The following is a 20,008-nucleotide window of genomic DNA, read 5'->3' as shown; positions in this document are numbered from 1 at the left end:
AAGAGGTCTACACCTGGGAGCGAGACAGAGCCGATCAGACGCACCCTCCATTGCAATGGGGGAACACTATATTCACTTCTTACCTTTTAAAAGCTTGCATTTGAGCTATCCATTTATCTTCAATTTGCATATATAAATTTGTAGTTTCTGAGGAGTAAAAAGGTGATGAGGATGCAACAACTACTAGTACTGCTAATACTCTAACTGCTCGTTAGCACAAACGCTATTAAAGCTTATAAAGTAAGCGGTATCTAGTTATATGCTTTTTCTGACTTCCTAAAGTAGGAAATTAGAGTTTAATATTTCCTTAATAAAGTTGTAATCTTTATTACATGTAATAATGAATAAATATTAATAATTCTCTTTATGGCAAACTATGTGAGTGTCTACCGATGATTTCGGTAGTTTCACTTAGTATTTTCTTCGAAATTTCGAAGCGAAATTCATTAAAAGTTAATAAAAGGCGTATGCCGAACCAAAGACCCAGTACTTCCCTGCAAAAGACAGCCCAGAAGATCGATGGCGATGAAACACCGAAAAATCAAATCAGGAGGAACCGTAAACGTATGTTTACAGTCCAAACGATAGAGAAAAATCTGTCCTTAGAAGGTAATAGTTCCTATTCCTGCCACCCAGCGGCAGGCCGGTAGATCACCTGACCTACCTACCTGTAGCGTGTGCCGCAAAATTCGAATTTCTATCGGGGACGACGGAGTCTATAGCTAAGTATATATCTGACAGGGAAGTTGAATGTATGAAAATTATGAATAGAAAATGGGAATGGTTCCTGATACCCGCCTCCCAGCGACGGGAATGGGTACTAACCACCTGACTCCCACTACGTGTGTCGTAAGTTTTAAATTCTGTCGGTCGTCGGAAATTATCAGCTATATATATATCTGACAGGTAAGTTGCATGAACAAAATTCTTTTTACAGGCAAAACCTTACAACTTTAAATTTCATCTCCCAGCCCTAATGCTATTCAAATGCTAATATCACCAAAAGCATTAAAGATAAAAGAAAAATTATATCTTTAAATTTCATTCAATATAAGATTTTTTTTCTAAATACGGCAGTCCCCGGCTTATGACAGGTTTGGCTTATGACATTCCGAGGTTACGGCACTTTTCAATTGTATTCATCCGAAATTATTTCCAGGTTTGTGACACATGTTCCAGGGTTATGGGCTTACAACGCCGATCTGGCCGAAGAAATGACTCTAAAAATGCAAAACAATCAATATTTGAATGTTTTTTTTTTATGAAAAATGCAACAAAAATGCAGTTTACAAAGTTTTTAATACACAAAAGCATTACAGTAAGGTTTTCTTAGGATTTTTGACGATTTTCGGGCTTACAACAATTTTCGGCACACGAAGCGTCTCAAGAACAGAACCCCCGTTGTAAACCGGGGACTGCCTGTATCATAAATTCACATCTAAATGATATTATAATTATTGCATTTCTGGCAGTCAGGCATAGCCTGGCTATAACGCTTTTCAAAAGCTAATATCTCCCAAAATGTTGAAGATAAAAGAAAAATTCTTTCGGAAGATAAAACATTACATCTTTAAATTACATTCTATATAAGATTTATTTTTAAAATATCATAAATTCACATTTTATTGATGTTAACCCTTTAATGGTTTAATCTGAAGCGTCATGAGTTGAGTTATCGCCTTTAGGGTGCCCTACTGGCATGTACACAAGTGTTTTCCTGGACTTAGATAACAAAATATCTACCACTCTGACAAATCTTATGTACAATTTTTTTAATAACATAACAGACCTTTTGGAACAACCTACAGCACTTGCAAAATCACAGGACAATTTCTGAGAAGCAGAAAAGACCAATTTCATCTTTCCAAAATTTTAAACGTCTCCTGTCACTATAAACATGATATTGTAATGATACAATTAAGTTTGTTCATACTTACCTGGCAGATATATATATAGCTGTATTTTTCCAAATCCGACAGAAATTTAAACACTTACGACACACGCAGTGGGAGTCAGGTGGTTAGTACCCATTCCCGCCGCTGGGAGGCGGGTATCAGGAATCATTCCCATTTTCTATTCATAATTTTTATTTACACTGTCTCCTGAGGGGAGGTGGGTGGGTATTACAGGAAAGATTAATCCATTAAATAGACAAAACCAAAACTTAAATCACACAAAAACCTTGATTATTATATACTCTGCCAGGGTAAGTATGAACAAACTTAATTGTATCATTACAATATCATTTTGTTCATGAAACTTACCTGTCAGATATATATAGCTGAATCCCACCTTTGGTGGTGGGAGTAGACAGAATAGAAGATTTTAGGAAACATATATATGCAGATAATTGATATCTTGATTCCTTACCTGTTAGCATAGCTGACTTCGTGGTTACTGCCGCATAAGTCTGCTTGTGCTACTAGAGTTGCCAGCAAGGTAGAGACCTATAAAGCTGGTGCACTCAGAATGATCTGTCAAACAGGGGCGAGACCACGACGTGACTAGACCATTGACCATACAAATGAGGGCAACGAAGTAAAAACCAAACCACCTGGCGTAGCCTACCAAAAGTATCCCACATAGACTAAGCTAATGGAAGGGAGATCCGCCGCAGGCGGTCAACCCCACAACCATAACACAAGTTAAAAACTCCCCTAAACCATTAAAGGATAGGATGAGCGCTACCTCCTGCCCCCAAAACAGTGTCTGCAGCGACGTATGGTCCGAGCGAGTAACAATTTTCGTATGTTGCTTTCACCTCCCGCAGGTAGTGTGAAGCGAACACCGAATTGCTTCGCCAATAAGTGGCGCCCAAAATATCTTTGATTGCCATATTTTGTGAAAGCCACCGAAGTAGCAATAGCCCTCAACTCGTGGGCTTTCACTTTCAGAAGCTCCATGTCACTTTCACTACACTTTTCATGGGCTTCCTTAACCGTACTTCTAAGAAGAACGCCAGTGCATTCTTCGACATCGGAAGATCTGGTTTTTTCACAGAGCACCACAAGTTCTCCGAAGAACCTCTGCATGCTCTGGTTCTCTGCAAATAAAACTTGAGAGCCCTGACAGGACACAGGACTCTCTCAGCTTCAGGTCCCACTAGCTCCGACAACCCTTTGATCTCGAACGTCCTCGGCCAAGGGTTGGAAGGGTTCTCGTTCTTTGCTAAGAACGTAGGACTTAAGGAAAAGAACAAACTGCACTATGATCCTTGAACCCAATATGCTTGCTTATGACTTGAATTTCGCTAACCCTCTTCGCCGTCGCCAGAGCGGTTAGGAAAATGGTCTTCTTAGTAAGATTCCTAAGCGAGGCTAAATGGAGCGGTTCAAATTGACTCGACATGAGAAACTTCAGTACCACGGTCCTAAGTTCCACGATGGTACTTTAGGTTGGAGAACTTTCACAGTCTCAAATGATCTAATGAGATCATGAATGGTTCTCTATCATTCGCTAAGTCGAGTCCTCTATGTCTGAAGACCACAGAAAGCACGCTTCTGTAGCCTTTAATCGTGGGAACGGCTAGTTTCGCTTCTTTCCTAAGGTGAAGAAGGAAATCTGCTATCTGGCTCACAGAGGTTGAGGTGGAGGAAATGCCCTTCCTTCTGCACCAACTTCTAAAGACAGCCCACTTTGATTGGTAAACTGCGATTGAGGAGGGCCTCCTTGCGGTGGCAATCGCCGTTGCCACAGGTCTTGAAAAACCCCTCGCTCGGCCAACTTCTTTTGATAGTCTGAACGCAATCAGACTCAGAGCGGGGAGGTTTTTGTGGTACCTCTCGAAGTGGGGCTGTCTGAGTAATCTTTCTTAGGGGCGAGTCCTTGGAAAGTCTACTAGGAAGGACATCACCTCCGTGAACCAGTCGACCGCTGGCCAGAAGGGGGCGATGAGGGTCATTCTCGCTCCTTCTGATGCAGCGAACTTCCTCATTACTTCCCGAGGATTTTGAATGGGGGAAAAGCGTAAATGTCTAGTCCCGACCAATTCCACAGTAGGGCGTCTACTGCCACTGCTCCCGGGTCCAGAACTGGGGAGCAATACAGCGGAAGTCTCTTCGTTCGGGAAGTTGCGAAAACGTCCACATGAGGACGTCCCCACAGCTTCCATAGCGCCTGGCATACTTCCTGATGAAGGGTCCATTCCGTCGGCAGAAGCTGTCCTTGCCGACTGAGGTGGTCTGCTCGCACGTTTTCCACGCCTGACACACTCTTGTCAGAATCGTGGACGTTTTGCGACTTCGCCCAAATCAGGATATTCCTCGCGATGGCGAACAGAGAAGGAGAGTGAGTTTCCCCCCTGTTTCCTGAGGTATGCAAGGCTGTGGTGTTGTCCGAGTTTATCTGAACCACTTTGTTGGAGACTTCCTCTTGGAAGAACCTTAGAGCAAGGTAAACCGCTGAAAGTTCTTTTAGATTGATGTGCCAGGACACCTGTTCCCCTCTCCAGGTGCCTGACACTTCTCTCCCTCCCAGTGTTGCTCCCCAACCCGTGGAGGACGCGTCGGAGAACAACACTAGGTCGGGGTTCCGAAGCTTGAGCGAAAGTCCTTCCGCAAGACTTCTTTGGATCCAACCACCATTTGAGGTGCTTTTTCACTTCTTCCGTCAAAAACAAGACCTCTTCTAGAATCCTGTTTGCGTGACCAATTGCTTGAGAGGAAGAACTGAAGTGGTCGGAGGTGCAACCTTCCCAGAGAAACAAACTTCTCCAGTGAGGAAATGGTCCCCAGCAGACTCATCCATTCCCTCACCGAGCATGTTTCCTTCCCTAGAAAGGCGACACTTTTGTCCAGGCATTGAAGTTGTCGCCCCTGGGACGGAAAAGCCCGAAAAGCCACTGAGTCCATCTGAATCCCCAGATAGACTAAGGATTGAGAAGGAGTCAGATGCGACTTTTCGAGATTCACCAGAAGTCCCAGGGACCTCGCTCAAACTGACAGAGTCGTGTGAAGGTCCTTCAGACACGGTCTTGCGATGAGGCTCGAATAAGCCAGTCGTCTAGGTAGAGAGAGATCCTTATTTCCGCAAGATGGAGCCACCTCGCAACGTTCTTCGTAAGAACGGTGAACACCATCGGCGCCGTGCTGAGACCGAAGCAGAGTGCCCTGAATTGGAAAATCTTCCCTTTCAGGACAAACCGCAGGTATTTCCTTGATCGGGGATGGATGGGGACGTGAAAGTATGCGTCCTGAAGGTCTAAAGAGACCATCCAATCCCCCGGTCTTAAGGCTGCAAGCACGGATTGAGGTGTCTCCATCTTGAACTTCTGCTTGGTAACGAAGCGATTTAGACTGCTGACATCCAGAACGGGGCGCCACCCCCCTGACTGCTTCGGCACTAGGAACAGACAGTTGTAAAACCCCGGAGAACTCCGGTCGAAGACCTGTTCCACTGCCTGCTTCTCGATCATTTGATCTAGTAGATCGTGAAGCACTTTCTGCTTTTCTCCCTGATACGAAGGAGACAAATCCTTTGGTGTCGAAGACAGCGGGGGTAACATCAGGAAAGGAATTCTGTACCCCTTCTTGACGATGTCCAGAGACCAAGCGTCGGCACCTCTCTCTTCCCAAGCTTTCGCGAAATGTAGAAGCCTGGCTCCTACCGGTGGCTGAAGGACTTCCTCTCACTTCTTGCTCTTGGAAACAGGGCGGGGAGTCTTGCCTCTGAAAGAGCCTCTTCCTCGAGGGGCTGGCTTCGAGGAAGAAGCGGATCGAAAGGGCTTCGATTTCTTCAAAGCAGAGGACCCAGAAGACGAAGTAGTAGTAGGCTTCCTAGAAGACTGTGCCAGAAGGTCTTGGGTTGCTTTCTCCTGGAGACTGGCAGCTATGTCCTTTACCATAGACTGGGGGGGGGAGATGTTCTGAGAAAGGAGCGAAAAGAAGATCCGCTTTTTGCGCTGGTGAGACGACTTTGCAGTAAAATTGCAAAAAAGTGCTCTTTTCTTAAGCAGTCCCATGCTGAAATGAGCAGCCAATTCCTCAGAACCATCCCTGACGGCCTTGTCCATGCAAGACAATACACTGGACAGCTCCCCCAGACTGATGGAATCAGAACTCCTGGACCTGGCATCCAATACTCCAAGGCACAGTCAAGAAAATTAAAGACCTCTAGTGTCCTGAAGAGGCCTTTAAGGTGAAAGTCTAACTCACTATGCGTCCAAGAGACCTTAGAGGAAGACAGAAAAGATCTTCTGGCGGCATCCACAATACTACCAAAGTCTCCTTGAGCTGAGGCTGGAAGCTTAACTCCGACGTTTTCTCCCGTCTCATACCACATACCAGCTTTGCCACAAAGTCTTGAAGGTGGTAAAGCGAAAGAAGTCTTGCCTGAAGCTTTCCTCTTTTCCATCCAATCATGGACCTTTCGAAAAGCTTGCTTCGTAGAAAGCGACTTCTTCATTTTCACAAAGCCCGAGATCTTAGTAGCTTTGGATGACGAAAACTGAGAGGGAGGAGTACGTGGAGCTTCAGGTTGGAAAGTGTCTGCAAAGACTGACTGTAGCAAACGAGTCAAAACCTTGTAGTCCGTCGAAACTGGAGCCAACTGCTGTTCTTCGTCCACTTCGACGAAAGCGTCACTAATTTCCTCCTCAGACACTGAGAAGTCGGAGGAAGTAAAGAAGAGTCACGAGCTTTCTCAAAAGAGAAAGAGCGGCGAACAGGAAGAAGTTACCCCGCTTCAAACCGCTTGCGCTTGCGGAAGTGGAAAAACTGACGTCGTAGGCGCGCGCTGGCGTCCGAAGCCAATCTACTGGCGCCACTGAAGCGCGCTCGACCGCAACAGGTGTACACCTGGCGTCCACTGGCGCGCGCTGAGCGTCCACTGGTGCGCGCCGAGCATCCACTAAAACGCGCTGAGCGTCCACTGGCGCTCGCGAACCTTGCACCGAATCACGCTCGGCGTCCACTAAAGCGCGTTTGACTTTCACAGAAGCGCGCTCGGCATCTAAAGAAACGCGCTTCTTATCAACAAGTTTCGTAGCAGCGGAAACAACCGCTTCACGAGAGCGAGAAACGAATTTCTCGCCTCCTCTAGAAAGTTGCTGGGGAGCAGAACGAACTCTAGAGGGAGACTCAAACGGAGAGAGAGACGAGCGAGGAGAGGGAGAGGGAGAACGCCTCGACCTCTTCACAGGAAGATTGTCATCCTTCTTACGGCGACGTGGAACAGTCTCTCTCGAAGAAAAAACATCTCGAAGTTGCTGCTGAAGAGACTGGAGAATCTTGCTTGTAGGTGAAGCCTCCTTTTCTGGGGAGGGGCTGATCCTGTGAGCAGGCGAGTGGCGAGGGGACGCCTTCTTCCTACTCCCAGGAACCGCCACTTCACGCACCTTAGAGCGACTGCGGCGCTCGAAAGAAACATCTAGGAAAGACTCCGCCTCCGAATAATCCTTACGCTTCTTGCGGAGGAAAGCAGCAAATGCACTATCAGGCGACGAGCAAAGTTCCGGAGAACAACTTGGACGTGAAGCGTCCCGAACGCGAGCCGTCCTTTTCAGCGGACGTGATGCGGTATGAGAGCTCCACCCCTTGCGCGGGGAGGAAGCTTCAGAAGAAGAAAAGCACTCCTTGAGAAGACGTGCACGCGCACGCTCCTTGGCAGTCTGGGTAGGTTCGTCAGAAGCTGCCGAAGGCACGCCAGATCGGTGGGGGTTCCTCGTAACCCTCCTTCGACATGCTCTCTCCCCGTAATCTGGGAGTCAAGCAGAGGTCTAGGTCTAGAGGCGGAATGAGGCCGATCTGACGCACCCTCCACTACACAAGGGGCACTTTCACGCACTTCTCTTCACTTTTGCTCTCCAGAGCTAACACTTTGATTCTAAGTTACGAATCGATTCAAGAATTAGCGATAAAGTATTACCTTCTACCGACACTGTTTCAGGGGCCGGAGGCAACACTACAGGGGTAGGAGCATAATCTACAGAAGGAGGGTTAGCAGGAGAATAATTAAAATCTTGCCTACCTGAAACACTCCTGGAGGAAGACCTCCTTAACCTATCTCGCTCAAGTTTCTTAAGATAGGTTTCATACGCCTTCCATTCCGACTCTGTTAATCTTTCACACTCCTTACAACGACTTTCAAACGTACATTCATTCCCCCTGCAAACTTTACAAACAGAATGTGGGTCTACTGAAGCTTTCAGTAGCCTACCTCTACATTCGGACATAGAACAAAATCTAGCGCTAGCAGAACTAGACCCTGACATCTTGATCAAAGAAAAATCAATACCAAATTCAAATCAATCCAAAGTCAACGTGTGCCAAGCCACCGATCCAATTCAGATACCAAAGAAAAACCAAAAGGGATACTCAAGTAGCTAGTAAGTTTCCAAAATCTGGACGGAGGTGCTGCAAACAGGTGTTTTCAGCACCGGCGACAGAAAAATTATGAATAGAAAACTGGGAATGATTCCTGATACCCGCTCCCAGCGGCGGGAATGGGTACTAACCACCTGACTCCCACTGCGTGTGTCGTAAGTGTTTAAATTTCTGTCGGATTCGGAAAAATACAGCTATATATATATCTGACAGGTAAGTTTCATGAACAAAATAAGATGTACAGGTGAAGAATTCTTTCTTAGCTACTTACCATCCAATAAAGAGTCCAATTCTGGATCTAGCGCTGTTTCCCCCTTCTCTGCATGCTTTTCTCCTTCTGACATTGTTCTTTAATACTTTAGGTATACTGTATTCTGTTAGGCAGATTACCTGTAGTAAAAAAAAGCAATAAAATTTTATTGAAAATCACAATTTTTCTTAACCCTAAAGAGCCAGGCTAAAAAATCAATATGCAGTACCTGAGGCCTGGTAAACTTTGAGGTCGGCTAATTTACAAACAAACAATGGCAAATGAAAGAAGAGTATGAAAATGCACAACGTATAAGAAAAAAATTCAAAACCATTTTCCCTGCCTTCTACGAGAAGTTGAAAATGACTAGTATTTACAACCCCTTGTGGGACCTCTTTTACAAGACAATTGTAAATTTTACCAAATTATATGTTTTTTCTAATAAATAAAATTATTTTCTTTTCTAAAACTATAATTACAGCTCATACAATATCAAAGCAGATAAGAAATAAAATCAGAAACAAATTCTGAGTACTTATATATTTACATAAATTTACTGAGACAGAAGATGCAGTAACTTTTTTGGATTATACATGTCTTTTCTAATATTTCCTTGCAAAATTACAATTATAACTGACATACTATCATAAAAGATAAAAACTAAAACCAACAGCAGCCCCTTGGTATATTTATGAGCAAATTTAAAAAGACTTCATGTGATAGAGAGAGAGGCAGTACATGCCCCTTGAGGTCAAGATCACCAATAACCCATGAGCTGCCTGTTTCCTTGATCTTGGCTATGTAAAAAGTTGCCAATACTGAATTTATGGGCTATAGAAGTAATGGCACCTCTTTCCCGCCCGATTCCAATTAGCTCATTTGTTTCCTTAATGTGCTGCTAAATGATAATGTAAGCTAATACAATCCCTCTTGTTACGAGCTGGGCTGATAAAACTAAAAGCAGTTACCCTAAGTCAGGACCTACCTGTTGCCATTTAATATATAAAAATTTTACAAATAATTTGCATTTTGTTTTTAAGTAAGACTACTCCCTACTGTGAGCTGAAGCTTGGTAACAAGGTGATGACAGGCTGGTTAGTAAAGGGAATCTCCCCACCCCTCTCACCAGCTACAAGTCCACAATGTTCTCTCCAGAATCAAGACTATCCTGGGTGGTTAAAGTGTTATTATGTTAAATGGTTCTGGTTTGTATACCTGGAAAAATAAAAATCTTAAAAAATTTGGTCATTGTTCCTACATCATGTCAGTCATCACCTTGTTTATAGGATGCTTACTCCTGTAGTGATAACTAGAATCTTTAACCAGAAAGAGCAAAAGACCTATGACTCCTGTAAGTTCTCATTTAGACACTCACTCTACAAAAATTTCATCAAATATTTTGTAGGGTCCAGACTGGATGAATATCCTCTATAAAAGATGACCCCAGTGACATAACTAGTAAGTGAGTAAGTGTAAGTGTGTAAGTGTGAGTGTGTGTGTGTGTGTGTGTGTGTGGGGGGGGGGGGGGGGGGTGCACTCTTGCATATTTTGAACAGGTCTGGCATAATTGTAGATTTTCTGGCATATTTCATCTGATCAGAACACTGGACAGCGATTTATCGACTCGGCTAGAGAGTATGTATGTGATTTTTGATAACAGCAACCCTGGTTTCTTTCTCCTTCTGGGTTGTGTGCACTCGTTTTCTCTTCCGGCCACGTCGACTGTTAAAACTATTCTCTTCTCTCTCTGTCTGGCACTAGCCTGGTGCCCTGGTGCCAACACCAAAGTCACAATCACAAATTCTCTGATGAAGATGAAGGCTGGCTGGTCGACCAACCTTTTGTCTGCTGCTGCTGATGATTGTGTGGCATAGTGTATTGATCGTCATGATGATTACAAATGTGAAAAAAGCACGGGAATGGGGAGGCACTGTCAGAGTCCGCCCAGGACACCTCTAAAACTAGTTTCATGACTGGATGACCCGTACGCACAGTTCTTCACTTCACAAAAGCAGGAAGGAAGTTCTCAAAAACTCTCTTGTGCCTACTTGTATTAACAACGAGGCATAAATACTCAGGCCAGCAAGCTTGGATCCTTTTTAGATAGGTCTGCAATATTCACACTAACCACAAAAGCACTTCGTCCAGATCACCAATAACCCATTAAGATGAAATCACCAAATGTTCAAATCTCTTTTTGAAACTGTTGGGTTTTGAGCTGTTGCAGCAAACAGGAAAGAATAAGTGAGTGAGTAAGTGAGTGAGTGATGGAGTTTAGGCTATGAAGCCATGCACAGGGCACTTTCAACCATTCAGCATTTAAGACAGTGACAAGAACACTGAGCAGCTGGACAGCAAGAAAAAGATATCATAAAAATGAATGAGACGATGTACAAGTATCTATAGATGAAATTTGGAGAAGTAACATACAGGTTAGAGAGTAGCACGGAAGGAAGAAAGCAGGAACGGATGTAAGAGTAAAACATTTAAATGTGAGAGGAGTCTGTAAACATCCTGTTGATATGCATACGGCGCACTCTAGGCATTAGCCCCCTACAGGAAGAAATGACTGAGAAATGAAAGATTCCCAACCCACAATTCCTTGAGGCTATGCCTAGCAGAAAAACCTCTTGAGGGCGAGATCTCAATCAAAGGGCTCACAAGGTACTTGCGAAATGATGCAGAGGACAAGTAACATTCCACTACAAAGGCTGAAACTCCTACAATAGTTAAGACTGTCTGAAGCTCCTCAAAGCAAAGATAGCCATTCAATGCAGGGATTGTGAAGAGCATGCATCAGGAGGGTCAATGAGGAAGCTGCTGAACACACCATAACCCGGAGATATGGCTCATCTACAACACTAATCACATAAAAATGCCCATCTGTGAAAGTCTTGCTGTAAAGACATGTTTAATAAGCTGTGCGAATACTTGAAATCATAGTGAACCTCAAATGTCATGATACCACTTGTCACTACCATAAACAAATCAAATTTCACTAAAACTGTTATCCAAGAATCGCTCATACTAAATGCCTACTGAACAACCAAAACTCCCAAAAACAAAAAGCTTCACAACCCAGTTGAAAACCATGAATGAACAAAAAAAATGGAGAGTTGTGATTTAGGCTAATATAGTCTATAAATCTGAAGAAAAAATAACAGGTTGCTGATAAGTGAGTAGCCAGTACCCTGCCACTTACTCACCTGCTTACCCCAAATTAATGACTTCAAGTTTTTACATTCAGTTCTTAATCCCTTACAATGAAAATCATGCTAGCCTAAAATCTATTGCAAATTTACTGTTACTGAGATATCTATCATATTTTGTTGATGTTTTAACATTCATTACCATAGGGGCCAATAGGCTACAAAACACAACGGTGGTTGTGGTACAACGAACATAAATATCTATGGCATTAACTTATACATTTACCAATGATGGTTTGTAAGACATACCTATGTATACTTGTAGGACCAAAAAATTTACAAAACTAACAATTCCATCGAAAAAATGAAGCATGGGCTACAAGTTGATAGCTAAGGTCTACCTAGCCTATAGGAGGCTACTAGTACGAAACCTACCTCGTAGTTAAGCATTTAGTATACTCAGAAAGGCTGGTATACAAATGACCTTGATTAAGAGCCTATCCTAATCAAGGGTAAAATACCAAATGGTCGGCCTCTATCATAGCGCAACCACCTTCCCGAAAAATAATTATCATGTCCTGTAACCCTGGATAGACATTTTAGTCAAGAGCCAGCTTCCGTCGAAGCAACACCTCGAAGACCTCTACTTTATTCTCGAAGTAAATGTTTTCTCCCAAGTCACAAATTAAAGCCATAGAATTTCCGATTTTCGGGAAGGTGGTCGCGCTGTGAGAAATTTAACTTTAGGTAACTGTAGGTACGCCTTGGCCGGTTCACTCCGGATGATAATAGGTATGACCCTAAATACGAACATGTTTACGCTAACAGACAATAATAGCGGCTTAGAAAAACATGTTTATAAATTGAAGTCAAAACACTAAGAATAAGGGCTGGGTCTAGCAGCTTGGCCTAAGGATGCACTAGCTAGCCTGGTCTTCCTTAGCCTAGTACCCAGGTAATTAATTTCACATTACTTCACCTAAAAACACTATTCTCCTAACAATCGACTAAGATTACAGAGCCCGTGACATTTCCCATTAGCATAATTAATTGCACTATTAATTGCGCATGATTCTTGACCTGACTCGGAAACTAGATCCTTTTCTTGGTGTTTCTCCTTCTCATGCTGACTTCCGAGTTTCTGTGACCATAAGGATCAGTGGTCGACCGAAAATTAGTAAGGTTCCTCTAACACTGTTTTCTGTGACCTCGAGAAATGATAAATGAATCGTAATTATAACTTTTTCACAATGGACATTGAAACAAAAAAGCACAGATTTAACGACGAGAAGTACGTTCAACACCACCTTATTTTCATTACTAAATAATATATTGCAACCTAAATTTTTCGAAATCACCTCTGAGAATATACATATGAACAAACATGAAAATAGCAAAGTATTTAGAGCCAGAGGTATAATTCATATAAATATGAGAACCGTTAAATTAGAAAAAGATAAATCACAAATGATCTACACCACCAAAAAGTGTAAGGCATTCTGGGTCCTATATTCCCAAAGACCCTTGAAAAAGGTCTTTACTATTTGTTTACAAAATGACGTCGCTTACTGAGCCAATACGGTTAACCAGGGACCCAACTGAATAGGGATTACATAATTTAAATGTAAATGCCATGCAAAGATGATGGGATACACACGCACACACATACACACACGTATCTTACGCCGACAAACTGTTGATTAAGTAAACCATTAACCCTCAACCATATTCAGGGCTGTACTAGAGCTAGACCTAAAATGGAACTACACTGAAGCACATTGGCGAGTGCAGAGAGAAAATTGAAATTCATTCAGAGCAATACAAAATTAAAATTAACATAAATGTCATGCTTCAGAAAAATTAATATTAACCCATTTCACAGCCCAAGAGTTTGCTCCCAGAATCTCTGATAATTGATGTCAGAAAGAGTGCTAATGGACCTGTAGCCAATTTGTGCCCAACACAGATCATTTTTTCTCTTGATTTTAGTACATTTTCTTGATGTATTTGTTAATATATAACAGCGTAATTTCATCGAAGATCTAGTGTGGCCCCTAAGATGGCCATGAGACAAAGGGTGAAACAGCTGTCACTGACAATAAATTAATGGAGCATAATATTGGCAGTGTTTGCCAATTCATAAGAAACTTTTGAATTGCTGTAAGAGGTTGGCATTTACTAATGTATAAACACACACATTATATATAAGGCCATGCTCAAATCCTAGCTTGGACAGACGCACTTATCGGTGCAAGTTATTCTCAAGGACAGAGAAGTCGATATTAAACGAAATTCGTGGCTTAATATTTGTGTGGACACTCACCAATTCACATGTGACCATTCCATACTTTTAAATATTAAGTCCCATACACCCTTAACATCGTACTCAACCTAGGGAATAATTGACACCCAAAGGAAATCATATATGATAAGTGCACCTACCCCAGCCAAGATTAGAACCTTTACCAAGGGGTCATCGCATCGCATGGCACTGGAGTTTAGGTGATGACGTATGTAGTAAACAGCGGGTTGTTGAAGCATATTGTTTGTGTCGCCTTTGTTGTTTGCACTTTTAATGGATTCTATCATAAGAGTAAAGTTGTTGGAGATGGAAGAGAAGGTTGTGAAGGACGGAAAATGTTTAGATCTAAATTACAGAAGAAAGGAAGTAAGTTAACGGATTACAAGGGGGATGTTGAGGTGTGGTGATGTTAGTAGGATTGAGTAACTGGTCATGGTTTGTTCAGTATGTCTGGGTTGGGGAAAGATCCTGAAGAAATGGGTGAAAGGAATAAGAGTTCCATTTCGTAAAAGTTAAGGTGATTGGAGCGACTGTAAGAATTATAGGGACATAAAGTCACTGGCCATACCATGGACGGTGAATGGTAGGATTCTGATTGAAAAAAAAATGCAGGTGACGAAGTATCTAAAATGGAAAACAGTGAAGATTTACAGTATGGAAGAGGATATGTGTCGAAAAAGCTGTAGTACATGACATACAAGGACTTAGAGAAAGCTTATGTAACCGAATTAATAAAGGCAGCATGGAAGGTGTTAATCAAGGCTGGATAATATGGAAGAGCGGTTGTTGAGAGTTTTCAAGTTTTACGAAAGAAGAGAAGATGGAGCATTAAACGTTGATAAGGAAGTTTGGAGACTGGAAGTGGTTGCTTCTTATATCACAGGTGTCAAAAGTAATTGTTTGGAAAATGGCAGCATAATAGTGAATCACAAGATGTGTGGAAGAGGGACGGTAGAATTCGACAAAATATTTGGAGGAAAAGAAGTGCCTCTGGGAGCAAATTTGTGGAGTTATACAATGGCTGTTGTGGCAACCCTCCTTTACAGAAGTGAGATGTGTGGATGCTGAATACAAATGAGGGGGAACTACTCAAACTGAATGTAGGAAATTTCCATCAAAGCACTCAACAGGTGTAACATGAAAGGGTGAGAAAAATTGAGACCCAACTAAGCTGTGGTAAGACACCTGGAATTGGTGAAATGAAATAAATTAAGTGTACCTACTGGGTTGGTTTGGTCAGGTAGTGAGAATGGAGGACAATAGGGTGGTGAAAAGTGTATAATTTGGAAGCTTAATAGACAAGGAGGTGAGAAAGGCCAGCTGAGAGCTTGTTAGAAAGGTTGGAAGAAGTACTGAGTGGAAGGGCTTTAATATCCACAACGCAAGGAGTGAATGGTGAGCGTATAAGCCTGGGTTAACACGCTTCTGACGAGCAACACACATTATATATATATATATATATGTATATATATATATTATATATATATATATATATATATATATATATATATATAGAGAGAGAGATGAGAGAGAGAGGAGAGAGAGAGAGAGAGAGAGAGAGAGAGAGAGCACGTTTTGCAGGAAGCTGTCAATTCTATTATTGTCGTTTCGGAAGTACTATTCAGTGTTTCGGTATGACGATGCATAGCTCATTAAACTTTAATCCTAACCGATCATTTTTCTTCCGAAAAATACCAAAAGATACAACTGGGGCTATTTGTCTGTTACATCTAGTAGAGAGAAGTCACGTCATGTTGACAATCCCTTCCATTGTGCACTTACTTAGCAGACATAGCATGACGTGGCGGTCAGTCTAAAGTCGTCTAAAGTTTGACATAGCCAATTTCTAAAGCAATTGCAGGAACTTCTGGTAAGGGAACCTCCTTTAGCTAAAAGACACGAGGAAATGGACTGAATACAATAATGAGTGTTTTAGGAAGAGCTGATCAAAGAAACAGCTATGATTGTGCTTGTTAAATTTGCATGATTCCTCAACTTCAGCAACAACTGCACAATGCCAGGAATCTTGTTGGCTTTAAGAAGCTGCAACCTGCGAGGGCAATGTGCCCTAGCTTTGATGCTGCGTATTCAGAGCAACCATTAGTAAAATATTTGCATAAATGTCCAAACAGCTTGTTTAGCAAGATTATGAAATTATCGTGGAGGAACAGGTACAGTGGGCTCTGCATGAACGCAATTCAGAGCGTAGTCTTGAGAGAGAGAGAGAGAGAGAGAGAGAGAGAGAGAGAGAGAGAGAGAGAGAGAGAGAGAGAGAGAGATCTTCACCATTAGAAGCAGTACTCCTTTCAAGATTCATCTCCTCACAAAGACATCCTTTCCCTCTGTATCATGACGTACATCCTGTCTTCCTTAAAGTCTCTTAAACAAGTGGCAACCGTATAGTACCATCACGAAGCAGGAATCGGAGATACGAGGAGTTTACATTCGATTGTCCTCAATTTCCTTTTCCTACAAGTCATCTGAATTTTGCAACGTAATTATGTAACCGTACCCAAAAGCAAGTTTCCTTTTCATTCTTAAAGAAGCGCACAAAACTTACAAGGAGACAGGTGTGGTCAGTAAACAAGTCAGCCAATCAGATGCGAGATTCGTTGGGCGAGGACTGTCTTGCAACCAATCCACATCCAGTTCTCAATGGGTGTGAGACTGTAGCCACCAGGAATCATTTGATTTTCCTTTCGTCATTCTTAATTTGGTTTTTAGGTACTAGGGTTTTTTTTTTAATTTTACTTTTTCAAATGAGAATATACTAATAGATGCTTATAAAGCTAATAGCAAGATAATATAAATATAGGAAGTTGACTGTCTTCTTACTATTACATGTAAATATTTGTACGTACAAATTTCCTCTCTATCTCTCTCTCACGCGCGCGACACGTACGTACGTACACGCACATATACACATACAACTATTGACTTGCATGTTGGTTTTTCTTTTACCTTGACCAATGTTTTCTGTTTTTGTAACTTTTATCTCCCTCTCTGAAAAAGAGAGAGAGAATGTACTCTCCGAAAGCTTAATAAAAACTTTCAACTTTTCCCAATGTTACTGGGCTTCCTACACTGCTGCCACCACTCTAACCACCCATTCACTAACATTACACACTTGTAAGATATATGTATATATATATATATATATATATAGATATATATCTATATATATATAACAACAAGAGAAAAAATACGTAATTCATTGGATTGAACCAAAAGTTCAGGTAAATAGAAATGCAAGTTGGAGACTTAGGGTGAAAATGTAACTATAAGGGAAAATAAGACGAGTAAGTTTGACGGGGAGTTAGTGAAGAGAATATATAAGGAGAATCTGGATTAAAATAGAATAAGATCAATGACACAGAAGATGAAGGAATGTACAGCGAGTGTGAACAATTCTAGGACGAGGTCACAGAAAGATTAAGGAACGTGTTTGGCTCAAGAGGAGAGGGAACGAAACAGTGCTGGAATGAGGAAACGAGGAGCTTAAATGTATTATGAGCCGCGACCCATGAAACTTTAATCACGGGCCGGTGGTAGCCTGGCCTATATCGTTGCCAGACGCACGATTATGGCTAACTTAAACCTCCAGTAAAATGAAAACTACTGAGGGTAGTTGACTGCAATTTGGTACGTTTGATGAGTGGAGGGTGGATGATCAACATAACAATTTGCAGCCCTCCAGCCTCAGTAGTTTTTAAGATCTGAGGGCGGACAAGAAAAGTGCGGACAGCTAGACAAAGCCAGCACAATAGTTTTCTTTTCAGAAAACTAAAAACCAGGAGATTATTACAGACGTAATTTCAAAGAAAGGGGAAAACTACTGAGGCTGGAGGGCTGCAAATTGGTATGTTGATTAAGAAAATGAAGAAGGCGAATAACAGAACAAGTGAGGGTAAGAACTTGAGGAAGAATGCACTGTTTTACAAGGAAGTGAATGCAAAGAGGATGGTTAATGAGCAAATGGAACTCAGAAAAAAAAAATACTATTGGAGCAACTGTTTTCTGGAAAGATTACAGCTGGGTCGATGGAGAACATCTTGTGATGATGGAAAAGAGAAGAGAAGCAGAGAGCTGAATGACGCACGAGTAGGATGGGTTAGTGTAAAGTTGGGAATCCTCGTGGAGTGACTGTTGAAGGAATTTAAGAGGACAAGACACCACAAGCTGATGGAACGACAAGGAAGATGCTGGCGAATGGTGGTGAAACTTTGGTCGAATAGTTCACCAATGTGTGGAACGTATGTCTGGATGAGGGAAAGGTTCCAAAGGAATGGATGAGAAGGATAACTGTCCCCTCGTAAATGACATAGATAAAGGGGATATAAGAGAAGGGTATTTCTAAGCAAAAACTCCGCACGGACTGCAAGGAACGGTCCCGCATATACGAAAGCCACTAGGAGGGGATTGGGGCGTCAAATATGTTTCGCCGTGTTCAGTGCTACAGTAGATTCACATCAACCGTGCATCTGATGTCTAGGCCAGTCCCTTAAGACGCTCCTGATTGGCTGTTGATAAGCCAATCAAGGGGCTGGAAACTCTCAGTGTCTCTCAAGAGTTCACATATGCAGAATGTATGTTCAACCTCTCCAGAGGGATACGTCTTTAAAAGCATTCCTCAGGGGAGGTGGAACATACATCCTGCCTATGTAAACTCTCTCGAGAGACTGAGAGTTTCCAGCCCTGTCATTGGCTTATCAACAGCCAATCAGGAGCGTCGTAAGGGACTGGCCTAGACATCAAATGCACGGTTGATGTGAATCTACTATAGCACCTAGGGGTTAATTACAGTCGACCCCCCCCCCCCACCAACAAATAACGGTAGATTCAAAATAAGTAACCCAATTACTATAGGAAACAGTTATTTACACAGAAATACTCGACGTGGAATTCTTACTTAGATCTACCCAATATTTCTCCCAAAGGAACTGCCAACAATGCCTTTTAAAGCCGAATAATTGCAACTCCTCGCAATAGGTTAAAATGATATTATAATTAAAAAAAGACCAAAATGATGAGTCGAATTAGGATAAAATAAAAAAATCCCTATACTTTGCCATAAAAAATATTAACCAAAATAAAGCTGAAATATGTGAATTTTATTGATATCGTGCAAACCTTAAAACAAACAGCTGCATTTCCCAGTAAGTTTGTTGATATTCATGCAAGCAATTTATCAGTAAGATGATTACCACCATTCTTTTCGACTGTAAACACGTAGGGGGTAGTGTCGTCAGTGGACCTCATGCGGTGCACTGTAGGGATTACTTAAGAAAGTTCTTTGCAGCGTGTCTTCGGCCCCTAGCTGAAACCACTTTCGTTCCTCTTACTGCACCTCCTTTCATGCTCTCTTTCTTCATCTTACTTTCCATCCTCTCCTAACTTTTGATTCATAGTGCAACTGCTTTGAGGTTTTCCTTCTGTTTCACCTTTTGCTGTCAATTTACATTTCAGCGCTGAATGACCTCACAGGTCCCAGTACTTGGCCTTTGGCCTAAATTCTATATTCTACTCAACTGAACTTTTCGACTGTACGGGTACTCTGCATGTTGAAACTTAACATTAGTTAAATAGTTTTAGCACAGGGCCAAGACAATGAATAGTTTTTACTTTTCCAAAATTTCTTCCCTACATTCATTAGTATCATTAGTATTTAGGATAAATATAATTTATTTTATAAATTAAAAATACAATGCAATTGGAGAACAGGATAACTCTTTCGGTATCATTCGTGTGTTTACCGAAAAGTCTGCCATCACGTTTTGGTCTTTTAAATTAAGCAAACAAAATAGTAGGTGTGATTCTGCTTCAAAAGTTGTCAGGAGGGAATTCTGTTCTACGAATGCTGTGAACAAGAACGATGCACTTTTCTTTACCACCTGACACGAAAAGACTTCAAAGGAGAGGAAGAGATACCCCAGTATGGACCCCCACCACCCCCAAAAATTTATGAATCCAAGTTGAAGGAACCCAG

At 42.0% G+C, this 20,008-nt stretch overlaps 1 protein-coding gene across 3 annotated transcripts in view; it reads right to left on the bottom strand.

Moving 5' to 3' along the window:
- The window catches only part of LOC135227058 (peroxisomal biogenesis factor 19-like), a 51,923-nt gene extending 38,967 nt beyond the window's left edge, over positions 1–12,956 (bottom strand). The window contains exons 1-2 of one of the 3 annotated variants that reach the window (XM_064266873.1): positions 12,806–12,956; positions 8,593–8,711 (exon numbers count right to left, since the gene is read on the bottom strand). In XM_064266873.1, coding sequence (XP_064122943.1) covers positions 8,593–8,665 — 73 coding nt within the window. In that variant the 5' untranslated portion in view covers positions 8,666–8,711; positions 12,806–12,956. Of the gene's footprint in view, positions 1–8,592; positions 8,712–12,699 lie in introns of all 3 variants that reach the window. The other 2 variants (XM_064266871.1, XM_064266872.1) reach the window with 2 other exon arrangements.
- Positions 12,957–20,008: the final 7,052 nt, after the last annotated feature.

The sequence above is a fragment of the Macrobrachium nipponense genome, chromosome 15 (genome assembly GCF_015104395.2).
Source record: "Macrobrachium nipponense isolate FS-2020 chromosome 15, ASM1510439v2, whole genome shotgun sequence".
In the NCBI taxonomy this organism is placed as follows: domain Eukaryota; kingdom Metazoa; phylum Arthropoda; class Malacostraca; order Decapoda; family Palaemonidae; genus Macrobrachium; species Macrobrachium nipponense.
The sequence above is the reverse complement of the archived record's forward strand: the minus strand, read 5'-3'. Positions and strand labels throughout refer to the sequence as shown.